At 40.9% G+C, this 16,382-nt stretch overlaps 1 protein-coding gene across 1 annotated transcript; it reads left to right on the top strand.

Annotated features, from left to right (window-relative positions):
* Positions 1-7,272: 7,272 nt before the first annotated feature.
* On the top strand, positions 7,273-13,971 carry fam83b (family with sequence similarity 83 member B). Its single transcript, XM_070841070.1, has 4 exons — positions 7,273-7,722; positions 8,792-8,956; positions 10,263-10,387; positions 11,346-13,971. Exons 1-4 carry the CDS (start codon positions 7,273-7,275, stop codon positions 13,375-13,377), a joined length of 2,772 nt encoding a protein of 923 aa, XP_070697171.1. The 3' UTR covers positions 13,378-13,971.
* Positions 13,972-16,382: the final 2,411 nt, after the last annotated feature.

Genomic DNA, 16,382 nt, shown 5'->3' with positions numbered 1-16,382 from the left:
TGATTGAAACAGGTGATGCACAGACGTTACATGTTGTTTATGATTTATTTATCTGGATATGAAGATTTATGCTTCAGTATCATCCTTGTTTTGTGTTGAGGAAATATGCTTATTTGATCTCTTGCTGAAAGTTACATGAGAAGATTGATGTCTGTGCAGTAAATATGCAGCTATAGTTAGCTTAGCTTAGCTTAGCTTAGCACAAACGGTGGAAACAGGGGAAACATCTCACCTGACAGGTAAAAGAATTTGGCACGTTTAAAGCTCGTTTATTAACGTTTTTTATTCTGTGATTTGAGTGAACACTTGATTCTGATTGGCTGCAGGTTATCCATTAAAATGTGATGTGGAACCTACTAAGTAGTTTTATTTTTTTAATTAGCGTGCTGGCTCCATGTAATAAGTAACCATAGCAACAGGGACACAGTCAAACCCTCTTCGTCCTCCATCAGGTCCTCATCCTCTGAGCACCACAGACTGTAACAAGCTGCAGGACGTTCATACTATACTGTTAATGTTTACTGTTAATCAATCATCTTGCTAGCATGACGTTAGCCTTCTGGCTAACAGCTGAGCCAAAGGGTTCGATGAGCTCAGTGAATCAGAAGTATCTCCTGCTGCCAAGTCGTTTCTAAATATGAACATGTTCTACCCTGTTTTTGTAATTTATTGCAAATATGGCTCCAATCTGTGCCACAGGGCCTCATTCAGTACTCAAAAAGCCTCTAGTGTCAGGGTGCACAGAGGAGCTCTGAGTGCTGCCAGTGATTGGAAAGGGATTGATTACCTCTACCTTCCCTTTCCATTGTTGTTTCATGTGTGCTGAAAGCTTAGCTATTAAAGCGTAGATCTAAGTGTGTGGAAACAGCAAGACTCATGAAAAACACGAGGAGACGTATTTCCCAAAAAAACCTTACTTTTAAAGGATAACTTTAGTATTTAAATATTATTCCAACATATTTTGGATTCCAAATGAATGGAGCCGCAAACTCATCAAAGTACGTCCACAGAAAGTGTTTGTTTTTTCCACTGACGGACTCAGGTTGTTATTTCTAATTGTCTCATAGCATCACAGAAAGGAACCTCACACAGATAGACCTGTAATTTCCTTTTTGTCTCGGCATAAACAGCTGTGATGCTGTTCTCTTCAAAGGCGCCGTGCTCCATTTACAAAAACAGTCATTTAACCTCACAGAACACAGGAGTTGCTCGTCTACTTCTGCCTCCGTTTCGATTAGATTGTTTGTGTTTTTGTGTGTTACACAAATATCATGTTGGATCTGAAGGAACCAAAGCCGCACATTAAGCTGTTAAGCTGTTGTTGGCCAGTAATTAAGTTGTAGTTAAGTAATCTGTTTCTTCCTGGTGTGGAGGCTTTTAGACTTTCACTGTTGTGGAATTACTACAATAATTAAACAGGAAAGTAGCAGCAGCCACTGCATGTTTGTTTATCAAAGCAATTTTGAGCTGAAAATACAAACATGTTTTTCCAAATGTATTCATGAATCTGCTGGAAGTGACAGGTGTGTTCTGGGTCCATATAGAGAGACAACACACCTGCTCACCTGACCTCTGTTTGCTCTTATTTCTTTATGTACTCTTATTTGGGGAAGAGATAAGCTGCAGTTTGCAGGGCAGTAGCATCTGGTTGTGGTTGCTTCCTTATATTTATTACTTCCTTGTTGCACACAACCAAATCCTCCTCATCAAACAAACCACCGACGAGGCGTCATCGATCAGCGTGTGATAAAATGATCGGCGGTGGGATCCATAGCCAGCATTTACAGTTATAACCTATAATTTACATAAGCAGGCATCTTTGATGTCACCTTTATTGGGAACATGCTATTATGTCTCTTACATTTTAAAAATCATTATCATCATCAACCAGAGTGCTGATTTAAATTATGCTTGATGAAGGTGTGATTTATGATGAACAGACTAATGAAATATACATAATTCGGTGTCTACTCAGTCTGTTGCCAAGATATTTCTCACAGGAAGACCTTCCAAAATATTTGTTTTGCGGCTTAAAAAGAAAGAACACAAAAAAGAACACAAAAGTCTGATCCTCAGTATTTGGGGTTTACTAAATGACAGGTTTCCCAGCAGCGTTACAGCAGGATGTTACTTGCTCAGACTTGCCAGCAGGAGCTGAGAACAGCCCGAGGACCCGAACGTGACGACTACACGCAGAGGAGATTGGATGTCACAAAAGGTGACTCATGGGAAGGCCGCTGTAGGAAAAGAAACTCCCTGTGACTTAGTACATACGTTACTTAATCTACACACACCCAGATTCAAGACGCAGCTGAACAATGGCCCAGATATCTTGTTTTCTTCATGGCTCCTTTCAGGTGAGGCAGCGTGGAACTACCAGAGGTGTTTTCATCATAATGAGGGTTTAATAAAGTTTCTACATGGTCACGCGCTGTATGATTGAATGTCATGATTGGTTTCTGTGAATCCTTGTCCATAAATTAGTAATTCAGAGGATAGTGGGCAGGACATAATAATGTAATCAGATCACAGCAAATATCTGCTTTTGCAAGTTCATTATATCTCAGTAAAGTATTTTTGCTTTAATTATAATGTGACAATGGAGGCGGATTTAATTTCCTGACTCAACAGTCTCAACAGTATCCATACGATACTAAAGAAACTGCCAGGAAAAGACATGTCATATATTGTTGACATTCAGCAAATGAAGTTGTGGAGGTTGTTGCAGATTTTAATACTGATAAAAGGAAGAAGAAAAACGGACATGAGCTTGAAGAAACAAATCTAAGTAAATTAATAATCTATTAGGAGTCTTTTGGCAAATCTGGAGCAGACTGTTTATGTTCCTGATATCTCCTCAGAGGCTAATCAATGAGTTTAAAAACACGATATTAGAGTTTTATTAAGGAACAGCTTGACATCTTGGGAAATACATTATTGGCTTTCTTGTAGGGAAGATTGACGGTGGATACCACTCCCACGGTCAGCAGAGGTTTAACTGGAAACTGTGGGAAACAGCGAGCTTTGCTTCTTTACACTTGTACAGATTAAATGTAATAAAAGATGTTAATGAGTGTTTGAGGTGTTTGTAGGATTTTGTTACCTTTTGTTTTCGGTCTTCGTGCTGACCGAAACCAAAAGTAGCTTCATATAAAGCACACACAGATGAGTGGTATCAACCTTCTGATGTAAATCCAGCCAAGAAAGCAAAAAATGTGTTTCCCAAAAATGCCAAACTATCCCTTTGAGTATTCTGAATGAATAAGCTGATGATTTTGTCTCTTTCTCAACCTGAAGCTGCAGACTGGGAGAGCGTCTTTCTAACCACCAGGTCAGTGTGTATGTGCATGACCAGGCCCGAGGTCAGACGGTGGGGTGAACTACGAAGGGTTAAAGGGGTCTGTCGAGCCTAAAGATCACAAGGTGGCTCTTTTTTATTAGCCTGCTAGATTTCCATGAGAGCTCATGGTGCATCGTAACCTGCTCCAGAGGAAGTTCAGAGTTTTGGTTTAAATCAGTGGTGATATTCTCTATGAGCGATACAGATTTTCAGCCGAGGGAACACATGATATATATATTTATATAGATATAAAACTCGTAGAGCCGCTAGTAATGTCACAGAACAAAGCCGTGCTGTGTGTGTTGCCACGGGAACCTAAATGCATGTGATGATCCAGAAAATTACAACAATTAACAAACGAACATTATATATAGCACATCATCCATACACTAGGAGAATGATGAAGGCACAGCAACCACAGACCACCGTGGATTATGTTTTTAAGCCTCCTGTGCCAAATCTGTTTTGCTCTGCTGCTTCTGCAGGTGTTAGAGCAGATTAGAAAACTGATCGATCCATTGGTATTTATCACAGATAACCCAAACTTGACTGGTTTCCATGCATCCTTCATCGTGGGACGGCGTCAGACCAGTGCAGCTCTTGATTAAAAAGTTTAAACATGACCTGAGAAATGCTTTGGGGCTGATTGTGGAGCCTCAGTGAAGCTCGATGATATCCAAACTCAAAGGTTAAAGCACTCGTACTGTCACACCGGTGCCTCACAGGGAGCTTTGGTGGCAGATTAACACTTCTGAAGCAGTAACATTTAATTTCAAGAGCTGAATTGAGAAAAGCACACACTCAGAAAACTATAAATTAAGAAAAAAGAAAACCAAAAACTAATGTCTGATAGAAAACTCACATTCAGCCCACCCACAACTTTGCCTTTAGCAAAAATCCTAATAAAATGAATGTGTTTATTCATTAAAAACCTGATCTCTTAATTATTTTGAACAAAGACACTAAATTAATGAATGTGACGCTTTCAGTTTTTGTCAGAAAAGAAACATTTCAGGTGGATTTGGGAAGGTTATCGTGTTTAACATCTATGTCAGTGTGAAAAATAATAACTTTATTTATATAGCACTTTTTTTTTAAATCAACGTTACAAACTAGACAAGGCAGTTAAAAATGGATAAAAGCACATAAAATAATTAAAAGTATAAAGATAAGATAAAAAATAAAAATATATCAAACATTATATTGAAAGCTTCCACAAAAAGAAAAGCTTTAAGATGTGGAGGAAGTTGAAGATGAATGTCTTGTGTATTTTCTGAATGAAAAGAACTAAAAAAAAAAAAACACTGATAAGATGTAGATTGTGCTTTTTCCTGAAGGGCTCTTTCCAAAAGAATGTGATTGCACTCACACAGTTTAATGGATGCATGTGTGCAGCGCTGGTGTCAGCAGTGAAAACACCTCAAATGGCGACAAAAAGTTACAAAACCAACAACTGAATCCATCTAAAACGAATTAAACTTTGCTGAAATATATTCACAAAGCTATGAATGTACAATAAGCGTGAGTTTGACAAACAGCAGCGACGTCAAAATAGATATTCAGAAACAACAAACGTGTCCTGAGGATTCATTTACAGTCACACTGACCCTGTTTGTGCCTTCAGCGTTCAGGGGGAAAACAGTGATTGCAGCTTTGAACAACAAGAATACAGATGTTACATAATGAGTTTCTCAAGAGGCGAAGAATGACGCATCTCACTGGAATAAATTCAAGAATGTATTTGTGTTTCTTGCCTTTACATCTTCATGAAAGCAAGATTTTACAAAATAAAGGGGGAAGAAAATGGAGGAAAACTCACATAATCCCTAATATCTATTCATGCCACATGTCTGGGTCCTCTGTCGCCACCACAGCTGATCCGCCCTGACGTTCCCGCCACATGTTCAGTAAGATGACGGATGAGTCAGTTTATTTAACACGTATGGGAATGTGGAAATCCTCTCTTTTACAATTGTGTCACTTTTTTTTGGGGGGGGTCTGAAACAGAAATGAAACACTGACTGATAAGCCCCCGTGTTGTGGCCTGAGCTGTCACAGCGACGAACAAACCACTTCTGAAGTATCCATCAAAGCCTCTTTATGTCTGTCATTATCTTGATTTCCGTCAGAGTGAACCTTGTCCCTGGAGGGAGGAGGGGAGTGGCCAAACGTCTCAAACAGGTTCACGGCTGCCTGTGAGCGAGTTTCGAGCCAGACCGTTTTGCATGTTTAGACTGGAATCCACACCCTCCATCTGTAGTGTGCTTATCATGTTCAGACAGCTCCTTGTCTTTGTTTCTTCCAGCTGGCAGGCAGTAGCTCCTCCAAATATTGAACATTAGCTGAGCACACATAAATCTAAGAAGGATATTCTAGGAGCAGTCAAGAGGATTTCCTGGAGGTTCACAATCTAAATGTAAGTGACTGCTGTTGAGCATAAGACAATGTGGTGTTGGGAGTCGCTCGCTGTGCTTTTGAAACCTCTAAGAAGCTTTCAACAAGAAGCAGCAGCTCTGTAACAATATCAGACACCTCAGTTTTCAAATGAATTCCCTGAACAGTGGGAGGTTTGGGATAAAATGTGCAAATAAATATACAGTTTGAACCGGGTTTTGCTGTGCAGTGCAGGTTAGGATTAAATGTGCTGCAATAACACCTGTTCAGTGTGTCTTTTACAGTTTGCCATATCTATTTAAATGAGGAGCAGCAGAGTCAGTGACTCAAAAGATCTTTGACTTCCAAAACTTAGTTCAAAATGTAAATACACGAGCCGAGCCTGTGAGTGTTACCTGAAAACAAAGCAGAAAGGGCGGCCGGACTCCAGGTTATTCATTTGCAGTGAAAGCCACATTCTGACCGGCAGACTTTCCCATGCTGAGCTTTAAAATCAGAGCAAACTTGTTCTTCTGCTCTCTGGACATTCAGATGTCTCCACTGTGACAGATCATTCTGAAATGATAAAAAGGGTGAATCTTTAAAAGGTCGCCTGCTGCTGTCTGACTGTAATACATGTTTGTTTTCATCCAGTTTTAGAGGAGTTCTAATGTCAGCTGTCACAGAATGCTTTTACCGCATTTAATATCAAGTAAAAAACAATGAAAGTGAAATGAAATCTCAAAACTTTTGCCTATTAGGTTGTCAAAAGGAGGCTGGTTGTTTATGAAACTTAGTTCAAAAGTCAACTTTATAGATCAGAAAGTCCGGAAACATCTTGTAGCTGCATGTTTACACGGAGGATCACTTACTAAAAAACGCTAAACTGAAACACAAGCAGTGAATTAAATTTTTACTGGTTTTCTTTCATCCCACCTTAACTTTAAGGTGCACTACAGGTGCGAGTGTTAGTCACCCTGTAAACACTGACAGGTTCAGCGTCTGTTAATTATGAGTCAGTTCTTCTGATGCGGCTCATTGGAAGCAGATCTCATCTTTTAAACCGTAGAAAAAACAGGTCCTTGCATACAATGAGCTGCTGTTAAAGGAAATACTGAGCCTGCGTTTCTCTGGTTTTTTTGCTCCTTTACTTCAGTGCCAGTGTCAACAAACTCTGGGCTCCTTACAAAGAGACTCACATTCAGGAGCAAGTAAGGCAATAATCAACCAGCTGCTAATTAGCAAGTAGCGCCTGAGTAACTCTGAATGAAGTGATTTTTTTTTATAGATTTTGTGCCATTTATCAGTATTTATCAGTCTGTTCTCAAGTAACTTCATCATTATCTGCCGTTAAATGTGTTACTGATAGTTAGCTACTCATTAATCAGGACATTCTGTGCTGTTTCTCATGAGTGTCACACACTGACCAGACAAACATAACCTGTATTACACTTTAATCAGCATTTCTAACTCAGCCACAGTGTTTGTTCTCTAATCCATTGTATCGTGTCATTGATTTGCTTCACCCATCACAGGTCACACTGAAACAGTGCAGAGTGATGGAGACCCCGGAGTTTTCCCTGCTGTCGTCCTTGAGGGGCGAGTTTCAATCAGAGGATTACATCCACCCACACTATAAGGAGTCATATCGTCTGGCGATTGATCAGCTGGTGACCGGGGGCAGAGACAGATACCAGGAGTTCCTCAAGGAAGAACGCATCGGGAGCTTCCTCTCAGAGAAAGAGCTTCAATTTATCGCTGAAAATGCAGAACAGCCGCCACCTCAACACCACGAAGAGGACATCAGTGGTCCATCAGACAGTCAGTCGTCCTCAGGGACATACTGGCCCATGCACTCGGATGTGGACGCGCCAAATTTGGACTTAGGATGGCCAGAGGTCATGCATGAGAAACTACAGACAAATATAGACCTGCTTTTCCATCCGCCAAGGCAAAACAACCCCACCATCAAAGAGGTCATCCGGAAAAATATTCAAGAAGCAAAACAGGTAATCAGAACTACCTGCGACAGCGTGCAAAGACAGAAGGAAGGACAAAACTGTGCTGTGTGGCGCTCTGAGCTATGAGGCTTTATTATAGAGCAGCGTAGATGTAAAGTTTCTCCACTGTGTTATTATGTGCCTTTTCTTAAGTGTGTAACGAGCACCTTTCTCCCTCGAGGCAGCTCAACAGACCGTGTCTCAGGTCAAAATCCGGTTTTGCAACTTGCTTTAATGAGGAGACTTTGTGGGAACCACATACAGCATTATCACACCATAATAAACTAATATCCTTCGCTCAAAATAAACTGACTTTGGGAATTATAAGAGACAATTAGTGCTCTTCCACTATGTTATGACCTTGTTACTGCCACACTGGCTCTTAATTAAACCGGCCTACACGAAGAGAAACCTCGTCATACTGCTCACAAAGAGCTAATGACATCCTTTTTTCTTTTTTTCTCTCTCCCGCTGCATTGCAAAGCACTCCAAATCAAATGCAGATAAATGTCATGGTTAGAGGTTTGGATAATATTTATTTGAATGTGCGCATTTGTCAGAAGTTGCATACATGATGAAGAATGACTACACTCACTGGAGGACCACCTGAGGGACGCAGGAAATGAAAAGAGGGAAAGAAGTTAATACGAACCACACGGAGTATAGTTGGATGTGAGTTCATTAAGGAGCTCATTACGTGCTAATTGAACACAGTGTGATGCTTTTTCGGTAACGGTCACTATTTTCAAACTGCACATTATCAGGATGAACTTCCATCACAGCTTCAGCTTCACTGAGCCTGAAGTGAAAGTAATTAACTGAGGAAAAAAAAAAGCTTTTACTCCGGATGCTCAGGAAATTTTCCAGGAGAGACAGAAACTGATTTGGGGTCAATAAATGTTGCATTAATAATGATACCAGATTCAGTGAAATCATATACAGTTTATTTGGTATTTGCGTCACTCAAACTTCCTGTTCATGTACAAAAATGATGATGACGTTGATGATGATATGCCGTTCATAGGTTAAATGCATTTATACCCACTGTGGTCATGATTTATTCATCTCGTCTTTGCAGGTCATTGCCATCGTGATGGACGTTTTCACCGATGTAGATATATTCAGAGAAGCTGTTGATGCATCCATACGTGGAGTCCCAGTCTACGTGCTTTTGGACGGTTCTCACTTGAAAAGTTTCCTCACGATGGCTGAAAATCAAGATGTAAAAATTCAACAACTCAGAGTAAGTATGAAAATACAATTGATTTTTATTGATCTTGTGTAAATACAGCTACGTATTTAGCAAATTAAGTGAACATTTTCTGCTCATCAATGCTTTTTATTAATATTTACAAATATCTAAAGGGTGACAATCTAAAACACTAAAGGAAGTTAGTTCGACCTCTTGAAAAACACTTATTCCCTCAGTAGCTGTGCGTTAGATGAGAAGATCGATGCCACTCTCATGACTGTATGAGAATATGAGGCTGACACCAGGAAATGTTAGCTTAGCGACGGGAGACAAGAAGCCGCTGGAGGGAACCTGTCACATTACCACATAACATCCTGTAAAACCACAACTTGCAATTTCATACTCTTAATTATTACTATTATTATTAAGATTAAGACAAGATATCAATGTTATTCAGTGAGCTTTAGAAGTGCTGGTAGTCAGGTTACCACAGGACAGGCCCATGCCAGCTGTTGAACCGCTTCCATGTCTTTAAGGAGTAAAAATCAACAGTAACTGCACAGGATGCACACAAGATAAATATAGTATTTCACGTAGTTAGAGCAGCTTAAAGATGCACAGGAGTGATGTTAATGCACAGGGCTGTAGGTGTATGTGTGAAAAGGGTGCTTCTGTGTGGTGGGGGCATTTATTGGTAAAGTATAATGCTGCGTTGTAGAGGGTAGTTATCATTTTAGTAGATAAGAGTAGGACGGTAAAATAATGTGTACCCAGCAGAAAACAACCTTTTAGTTGTCCTCTGCAACAGAATTTACTACCAGATGCTTCATTGTTCGCTCACACAAGGAGGAAACACGTGAAGCTACTAATAACATATAATTATAATAATGACACAAAATAATTCTCAGGTTCAGAGGGTGTTGTCCGACTGTCGTTTTGCCTGATTCCACCTGAATGCAGCATAAGAGTGGTATCAATTTTCTTACCTAGCTCTCTGCAAGACAACTCATTTCAGCGAATTCCCCCAAAATACCTGATTATTCCTTTAAAGACTGACCCTCAATTCAAAGGTGCAACCATCTATTAGAATATTTTAGGGCTTCACCGTTTTGAAGTGTTATTTCAAACCAGGTTTTTTTTGGGTGGAGTCATAATTGTTAATCTGGCAAAGAGATGCAAAAGATTCAAACACACCCTTTAAGTTCCCATCAAGTGCACATCACACGCCAGCAGCGACAACAACAGCAACAACTCTGGGACTTAAATAAAACATTTTTTCGTTGACAAAGGCCTCTCCTGTAATATTTAGCTGTACTAAACATTTTCTTGTTTTTCCCTTTCACTGCTCTGTTCACAGAACATGAGGGTGCGCGCTGTGAGAGGTCAGGATTATCTCTGTCGATCAGGAGCAAGGTTTCATGGGGCAATGGGGCAGAAGTTTCTTTTAGTCGACTGCCGCACAGCAATTTATGGCTCATACAGGTAAATAAAACTGTGGCACAAGAGGAGCTGTAGCTGAGAGCGCCGAGGCATTAACTAACCGCATTCATAAAGCAAAGCGCTGCGTTTACTGTCACACTCCACAGGCTCAGGTAATCATTTCTTACTGATGCTGTGAACAGGCTGCTTCTCTCTCTTTTCACTTTGTCCTGTTCTCCAACATTAACCATGTTTTTCTTTGGTAAATTATTTTCTTTAATCCAGTGTTTTCAGTTTACCCAATCAGGTGTAAAACAGGCTATTCAAATAACATAAGCTTGTTTATTTCATCTGTTTGCTCTGATCTGTAGGAACAGATTCATCTTATCACGTGCATGATGCTGCTATTTGTTGTTGTTCTGCCGGGGGTGTCAGTGTAGATCAGCTGCTCAATCTGGGACAGAGAAAGCAGGTTTCAGGGAGAAGACTGGCCACTGTTACGATATCAGAGGATAAGTAAAACAAATCTGCAGCGAATTATGTTCTATTAAACTTGGTGCGCTCATCAGTATGTATGTGTGTGTGCCCATAGGTAATTGTTAATTATTTGTGTAGCTTTGATGACTGAAGCTTGATCTTTGATGCTTAGCTCCATGAAAGTAAAATGTGGAGCGGGAGGATGGGGGTGGGGCATGGCAGCTTGCTCTCAGGCTGCAGCTTTGATTAGTATTTAGTCAACTTTTGCCTGCTTCAATTATCTTTTTGTCTACTTATTCTGCCTATCAACCTTTTCTCTGAAGCCTTTTCAAGCATTTTCTGACTAAATTTGTTCATGAATGTGAGAAAAACTAGATGATGTGACAGTAGGGCCTTTAGATGTTAACACAAAATTCTGTTTTTTTGTGTCTGTGGTTCTTTGCTCCAACTGGATAACACATGAAGCACTATCTTTAAGATCAGGCTGTTTTCTCCACAATGAATTATCAAATATTCAAATGTTGTTTTTTGTGTTTGTTCACAGCTTCACTTGGTCCTTTGAGAAGATCAATCTGAGCATGGTGCAGGTCATCACAGGACACCTGGTGAAGTCCTACGATGAGGAGTTTCGAACTCTCTATGCCAGGTCTAGTGTGCCGGCTGAGCTGTCCCCTGAGGAGGGGTCGTCCCAAAGCAACGGGCCGCACGCACTACTGAGTTTACCAAACTGTCATTCTGCCCCAAAAATAGAGCGATGGGACCATCTACGCCACACACTGGACACCGTCTATAGGAAGACCTGTGAGAGGAAACTAAACTCGAGAAACCATGGCGAGAGGCTCATTGAAGAGGAAACTAGCTTGCTTGGGCCTTTGATTGAGAATGGAACGGATGCTCAGAGCCAGATGCCCCAGTTTCAGTCCACAGAGGCAATGAACTACTCGAAAAGGCACAGCTACGCTGGGGAGAGACAAGATGGATGTTTGCCACAAAACATCAGGCCCAGAGCGAGCAACTGGAATATCTCTAAAGAAACAGGAAATGGAACAAACAACTACCCCGTGGACAATTATTTGCCAAGAATGTACAGAGGTCAAAACATTCGTCAGTCTTACAGCGGCATCGACAGACAGGTTCTGTCCGCGCAGCAGAACATGCCGACACTGGAGAATACATCTAAGTCGTTCATGCGCACATTGAGGATCGAGTCTTACCTCAATAATCCTGACGTCCCATTCGACTCCTGCGAGTATTTAGATCAGTTTGATCCACTGGACAAAGCCAGCTCCTTCATGCAGGGAAGAATGAGGTCCTCCTTAGTCTTCAGGTCCACCATACCAGAGCAAGTGGAGCCCAACAGGCACATGAACAACTCCTCCATTGGTGTTAGCGCCTCAGCTGCACCAAACACTCCTTCGCACTACTCGTCAATGCAGTGGAGTCCAACTGCAGGACCTGAAACTAGAATGAGTAAGGAGGAGTTCTTCAAGAGGAAAAGTTTGCATATTTTGGATGACAGACGGAACAACACAAGCTACGATCCAGGTATAAATTCGTACCAGTCTTCATACGCTAGCTTAGGCAGAGCTAAAGGTGGACATATGATCGCAAGCCCTGACATACTGACAGACAGTTGGCACAAAAGACATAGTGTGGCAGATCCAAGATCCAACACTGAGTACACACACGAATATTCAGGCCACATGTATGAAGCTTTTGACAGGATGCAAATAAATAGAAGCACTGTAGGGATCAATGCACTGAATGGAGGATATGCATCAAATCTGAGTGAGGATCAGAGATCCGTCTCTCATTATGATGTCAAGAGTATCGCAGGCACAAAGAACCCCACTACTCCCAATTGGCAGCAGCCGCCGTCCAGGGCTGCGTCTGCAGCCGTCCTGGAGGTGAATGGTAAGGATTTGACAGCTAAATCCAATAGCGCTGGCTCTCAGCATTTTCTAAAGAAGAGCTCCAAGAAAATTAAATCCTTATTGAACATACCAGAGAAAAAAGAGGATTCGTCCGGAACAGTGGAAACACCAAGTCTGACTTCAGGGGCCAGTACAGACACTCTAACAACTGTGGATGAGGAGAGGTTATCAGCTAGAAGAAAAGCTCACCAGAGAGCAGCCAGCTCTGCCAGGTACACCTCAGAGCAGATCAGGCTAGAGGACGGCCATCTAAAACCTTCACAACCTCGATTCAGAACTGAGGAGTACCGAAACCCCCCACAGATCTTGTTCCCCAAAACAAGTCCACAGAAGATACCCACCGCTGCTGGCAAAAGCGTAAGATATGGAGGGCTGGATATGGAGGGCTGGAGCAGAGATCCAGGTGCTGAAAATCGCCTGTACAGCAGGTATGAGCCTTTCTGCTCGTATGACAAGAAACACCCCTTGTACTCTGCACACAGCTTTGGAAACCCTCATCGTCAGGACAAACCCAGAAGCCTTCCTAAAGGTGAGGCAGCCACTGAAAACAGCACCACTCATGCTGCACGAGGAAACCATGAAAATAAGCTGGAGAAATTCTTTCAACGAGTGGGAAACCTCATACACAAGAGCAAGCAGTGACATCTGCCTATCGCACACACGTCCACAGGTCACTTAGTGTACTAACACACATTCAACCAGCAATGTGTTAGTTTTTGTAAAGTTGGTCTTCATGTTTTCTTTGGAGAATTTTGTAGCAGAATTTTGACATCTGCTTGTTTTATGTGTACACATGCACTTGAATTATACCACTGAAAGTGGTACGTAGGAGTTTAAAAGGAGGATGTATTTTTATATGAATACTGATACACATCTTGGCTGTCTTTGTTTGTCCTTGACTGATGTCAAACTGAAGCCATAAATTCAAATGCTGGCAACAAATGTTTTGGTCCATTAAGTAGTAGGTGTGTCCAAATGTCAGACATGTACACAATTTATTGCTCCATGTAGAAGCATGTGCACATACCAAAGTGTTGCTGTTACTATATTCAACAGACTATCTGCAATATAATCGTGGTGAAGGTGTTGTGAACACCAGCATGCCACAACATCCTGTCAGTTGTGTCTGCCGGATGTTTTATGAATGCAAGGGGGGTTGCAATATTAACATAAATGTTGTGTTTACTGGAGAAACTGAACGCATCTTTTATTAAATCTTTTTTCAAACTTTGAAAACATGGTGCTTCTCCTCTGTGAAAAGACACGGTCCAGCCAAGGGTTTGTGTAATTGGATGAACAGTGTGTATTAAGGCAAGTTTTGTCATGAAACTTTGGCAAATGATAAAAATCAAAGTGACTCACAGCAGATTTGCCACATTTCCACTTTACGATTGCAGAGGAGGAAAGCTTGAGATACAAACATGAAACTGAATACAGAGAATGATCATGAAAGATGTGTTGCAACTCTAAAATTACCTGCACACTGGAAGCGCAGCTCCTTTTAGCAGAGACATTTTGAACCATTGAAAGTCTTCCAGGCAACTGATTCTTAAAAGAATAATTAACAAAACAATGAGGAGCGGAGGCAGCCTGAACAATCTAAACAACAGGCAGCTATGCTTAAGCACAGCCGACCCAATGAACTGTAGAAACAAACCAAAGACATCGACATAGTTTTTGGAAGCATTTAATGACCTACACCATATATCTGGTAACAATTTAGACATTCCTGAGTATATGAAAAGAAAAGAGGTTTAGGATTTACAGACACACAGTGTGTATATATATATATATATATATATATATATATGTGTGTGTGTGTGTGTGTGTGATCTCAACTCAAAAACATCTTACTTTATGACTTAGCCAGACTTCGAGACTCAACACGTTGGCCACTGTGTGCATTAATGTCAAATGAAAATTACAGTAATTACCGTGTCCATATTTCCTTGTGATTGGTTGCTCTGTGCGAGCACAGGTAATTGGTAAAGGGCAGCATCTGCTAAAGTACTAAAGTAATTAGTGAAAGAAACAAATATTGACCTCCCTTCAGCATGACAGAAAGACATAAATGACAAGGATCCAACAGTAAAACTAAACTCAATACTTTGTCAACAATTCTAAGGGTTTGCAATGTTAAAAAAAGGAAAGTACAAGGATTTATGTGGATGTTATGAAGTGTCAGTGAAACACTGAGGTCTTAATGAGGTCGTATGGAAATATAATTAGCAACAGAGCACATTCTGTTTCCTCATGATTTGTTTTTATTTCTTTGAGGGACTTTTAATTTCCGCTCCTTCCACTCTCAGCTGCACATCACTTGCAATCCATCATATCCTAAATTATGCTCATGGTGGTTTTGTATTCATCATCCATTTAAATCGAGCATCACCCAAACTCATTGCACCCTTTTCTATCCATTCTATTCCATTATGCTTTAACAGAGACATATCTTTAATCTCTCATCCCTCATATATGCAAACTAGCTGCCTTACACAGATGGATAATCAATCTAAGTTTCCCTTGCAAGCTTCCACATCAATTTGTGTTTCAGCCTGCGAAGACTGACTTTAACTTAAACTGAGCATTAATCAGCAAATAGCAGCACTATGGGAAACACATTCGAAGACGAAACACTAAATATAAACCTTCACATTACAGCACATTTATTGTGAAGCCCAGGTAGAAAGTGCAGCAGCAGATGCACATTTGTCGTCAAAGTGCTTTGCTGATTGAGTGACAGAGCTACTGCTGGCAAACTGCGATAAATAAGGCAATATTATGCACAGGAGATTGCAGCGGTGCTCAATTTTCTCATGCAGCCGGCTTCTGCAACTGAACGACTGTAAGTCACTGAAGTTACTCCATCCCATCCCATCATATTACCCTCCTGAATCCTCTCCCCCTCCTCTCTTCACCAGCTTAGATCAAGAAGAGATATATTGGAAATATATTCACCTGCAATAGCCTCAATGTTATGTGATGCAACACAGCCACAACACCTCCTCCTCCTCCTCGTCCTGCTCTCACTTTGATGGCAATCTTGAGCTCAGTACAAAATGTGACAGTGAACTTTTTGGATACACCTAAAGCACAGCTTCCATCTCCTGATACTGAGTTTTACAATGCTGCGGGCGTTTTAATGATCCTCATTGAAATGCAGCTCACTTCTAGCAGTTGAAGGTGGGAAGTGACACTTGAAGGGGCGCACCTCACAGCACCTCAAAATGTCTGCGGAGGTTGCTGCTGAAACACACTGACATTTTGAGTTTTATACAAAGACAGTTGTTGATCCAATCTCTACGACATTCTGCATATTTTAAAGTCAGTTACAGTGCCACAGGGTTGTTAGGGAGTTACAAAATACTTCACAGCGACACAAAAAAGGATGTCTGGTGTGGAAAAACTTCAGTTTGATAAATAGAAGACTAAAAATAACTTGCTCAAGCCAAGTTGTCCAAGAGGCAGGTGCCAGAACACCTTGTTCTAGAAAAGAATCAATAAAAGGTTTAATGCCTTTAATTGCCTCTTGAGGTAAATGCTTCATGCATGATAAACTAAATTTGGCTTCAAAGTCACTTTATGTGGAAGAGTTTAAGTTACAAAGTCAACATTATTGTCATGCACAGCCCATAATGACCTCTGTT

This window comes from Pempheris klunzingeri, chromosome 12 (assembly GCF_042242105.1).
Source record: "Pempheris klunzingeri isolate RE-2024b chromosome 12, fPemKlu1.hap1, whole genome shotgun sequence".
Classification (NCBI taxonomy): Eukaryota; Metazoa; Chordata; class Actinopteri; order Acropomatiformes; family Pempheridae; genus Pempheris; species Pempheris klunzingeri.
This window is presented reverse-complemented; position numbering and strand designations above follow the sequence as displayed.